Source organism: Setaria viridis, chromosome 7 (genome assembly GCF_005286985.2).
Source record: "Setaria viridis chromosome 7, Setaria_viridis_v4.0, whole genome shotgun sequence".
NCBI lineage: Eukaryota > Viridiplantae > Streptophyta > Magnoliopsida > Poales > Poaceae > Setaria > Setaria viridis.
In genome coordinates this window covers 18032713-18035792 of record NC_048269.2, presented here as the reverse complement: position 1 = coordinate 18035792, position 3080 = coordinate 18032713, and the positions used below count along the sequence as shown (strand labels likewise).

Sequence of the window (3080 nt, the reverse complement as noted above, 5' to 3'; positions counted from 1 at the left end):
TGATTAGGGATATTTTGATCTTTGTTCATCTGCTTTAATGACCTTTAATGCCTGTTGGTTTCTTTAGTCCCTGGACTAAAGTTAATCCCTATCTTGTTTGGATCTAGGGACTAAATGTCATTAAAGCAGATGAACAAAGACCAAAATACCCCTAATCAATGCATAAAATCTGCATCCCACGCTGCAATAATGAGGGGGCAGGGGGTGTTCTCCTAGGCCTTTAGTCCCCTTTAGTCACCCGAAGGGACTAAAGGACTAATCCCTTTAGTTCTTCATTTAGTTCCTCTGTTTGGAAGTTTAGGGATTAAAAAGTTAAAAGAAAGGGACTAAACTTTAGTCCCATGAACCAGACAGGACTTAGTCCAAACAGGACCTTAGTCCTGGATCCAAATAGGAACCAAACATGCACTTCATGGCATGGAACTGTAGGCCTGTGATGGCTATCCAAATTCCAAGCACTAGCTAGAGTGCTATTAACGTTTGCACTGACCATGAAACATGGAATGGCCGCCCCATCATATCCATCCATCCAGCCAGCCAGCCGGACCACCGCCCAACCAGCCAGATTCCACATCACGTTCCTCATCTTTACACTACACCCACGGCTATGTGTATCATGACGCTACTTGCTAGGCGCTACAGCAAAGAACGGCGTCCGCCACGCCCGGCAGTGTGCCGGTCGAAAGCGAGCCCGCTTTTGTCGCGCTCCGATCCGAACGCATCCGCCGCGCCGACGTGTGGTGATTTGGTTACCGCCGTGTCTTCCCCACCCACACGGCCACACGCAGGAGTCACGGCTCCTTGTCATGGCTTCCCGGCCTTAACCGTGGCAATATATATAACCACCCACGCCGGCAAACCATCCAACTGCCCATCCATTCCCACTTCCACTGCCCACCCAAACGCGTTCGCCATGGCCGTGCAGGCGCGGCACTTCTCCCACGACTTCCCGGCGGCGGTGGGCGGCTCCCTGTTCCTGGACGAGTACGCCGGGTGCGCGCCGACGACGGCGCCGGCGTGGCCTCGGGACACGACGGTGCTCAGGGACTTCCCGCGCAGCGACCTCGCCTGCAACTACGGCTTCGTGCCGCGGAAGAGGCCGCGCCTGGCGGCGGCGGAGGCGCCAGCGGCGGGATGTTTCTTGGACGATCAGCGCGCGGTTATGATCCCGGCGGGGATCGAGGGTCTGGTGGCAGTGCCATCTGGCGTCGTCGATGCGCAGAGCAGGGTGGTGGGCTCCGGCGTCGCGTCCACCAGCGGGAGGGCGGCTAATGGCGCGAGCGCGGCGCGGGGCTTTCTGGCGTGGATGCACCACCAGGGCATGGAGATCGATGCGCTCGTAAGGCTCGAGGTACGGGCTTGATCGATGCAGGATTTGCGTATTGGTTGGGATCGAATTCTTGCTTGGATGGGACGGGATGGTGTTTGATCAGCAGTGCTTGTGATTTGGCTATGTGCAGGCAGAGAGGATGCGCGCGGGTCTGGAGGAGGCGCGGCGGAGGCATGCCCGTGCGCTTCTGGCCGCCGCGGGCCGCGCCGCGTCGGGGCGGCTGCGCGCGGCGGAGGCCGAGGCGTCGCGCGCGCTCCGGCGCAACGCGGAGCTGGAGGAGAAAGCCCGGCAGATGGGCGCGGAGTGCCAGGCGTGGATGGGCGTCGCCAGGAGCCACGAGGCCGTCGCCGTCGGCCTCCGCGCCACCCTCGACCAGCTCCTCCAGTCGCCCCGTGCGGCCGAGGGCGATGCCGAGGACGCGCAGTCGTGCTGCTTCGAGGCGCCGCCGGCCGCGGGAGACGTGGACGGTGCCGCGGGGTCGTCCAAGGCCGTGGCGGCGGCACCGTCGTGCAGGTCGTGCGGCGGCGGCGAGGCGTGCGTGCTGCTGCTGCCGTGCCGGCACCTGTGCCTGTGCCGCGCGTGCGAGGCCGCCGTAGACGCGTGCCCCGTCTGCGCGGCCGCCAAGAACGGCTCGCTCCACGTCCTGTTCTCCTGAGGCGTGCCGTGCTCGTCCGTGGACGCGCGGATGACAACGGCCTGGCTCCTCCCACAAGGCCGAGTCAGAGCGAGAGCACGCTATCCACTTCAGTGCCACGCCGTCCTCGCATCATGCCGATGGGCGGAATAGCGTAGCATCCTGGGAAGGAGATTATGTGGAGAATGGGCAACGGCGCAAAACAATTCTGTTCAGTCGCACATGAATTGGAGGTACCCGAAGGTTGACGTCCAGACTGAATCGTGCGAAGGTAGTTCAGCTTGCAGGAGTTAGCTGCAGAAATGGAGACAATGTCTGACGAGCACACGTGTTCTCTTGACAAAGTCACCAATGGCTGAACCAACGAACAGTTCTTTGCTGGAAAAGCTTTCTTTCAGTGTAGATTGTCAACAAATTATCGATTCGTCTGAAGTCTGAACCAATCCTTGAGGTGCTTTCAGATCTCTGAAGAATGGTGCGCGTTACACCTCTCAAGCGATTTGGTAAAACTCTAATCCGACAACGATGCACGGCGGGTGTCCCGCGACTCGCGAGGAGATGATGGCGTCGATGTACATATTTTGTGCAAGCGAGAGGGGTTCTGGTTTCTGAATGGTGAAGTTGTGAAATGATGCCAACACCGCTGCAGAAATCAGGCCTGCACAAAAGTATCTTTAAAGTGATGATTATTCGAAGTGATCCGTGTACTTTAGATAACTTGGTAGAATGGTACACCCCGTCCTAAATTATTATTTATTCTGACTTTTTTTGGTACATGACTTTTGCCACGTATTTAGATATAGCATATATTTAGGAGCATTGTCATTATCTAGACGTAGCATATATTTAGGAGCATAACAAAACTTATAAATCTAGAAAAATTAATAAATTTAGAAAAACTAAAACGAACAGTAACTAACTTAGGATGGATGGAATAGCATTTCAGTGACACGTAGTGATATCGTCGTCCTATGCAACAGGGAGCTAGCATATGGCTGATAATAATTTAAAAAATTTGGACAGCACAAGCCAAAAGAAAAAGGTTTGGACGGTACAAGCACGACAATGACTCGCTAATCCATGGCGCCCATGCCGTCCATCCAAGGTCGGCATGCG

The 3080-nt window shown here is 56.1% G+C and overlaps 1 protein-coding gene across 1 annotated transcript; it reads left to right on the top strand.

Annotated features, from left to right (window-relative positions):
- The first annotated feature begins 657 nt into the window (after positions 1-657).
- Positions 658-2738, top strand: LOC117864212 (probable BOI-related E3 ubiquitin-protein ligase 3). Its single transcript, XM_034748238.2, has 2 exons — positions 658-1351; positions 1461-2738. Exons 1-2 carry the CDS (start codon positions 914-916, stop codon positions 1983-1985), a joined length of 963 nt encoding a protein of 320 aa, XP_034604129.2. The 5' UTR covers positions 658-913; the 3' UTR covers positions 1986-2738.
- The last annotated feature ends 342 nt before the right edge of the window (positions 2739-3080 follow it).

Bases quoted from the DNA above. Each gene is read 5' to 3' on its own strand.
- LOC117864212 (XM_034748238.2), top strand. From the start codon at position 914: ATGGCCGTGCAGGCGCGGCACTTCTCCCACGACTTCCCGGCGGCGGTG. The intron at 1,352-1,460 runs GTACGGGCTTGA...GGCTATGTGCAG, and splicing joins ATGCGCTCGTAAGGCTCGAG to GCAGAGAGGATGCGCGCGGG.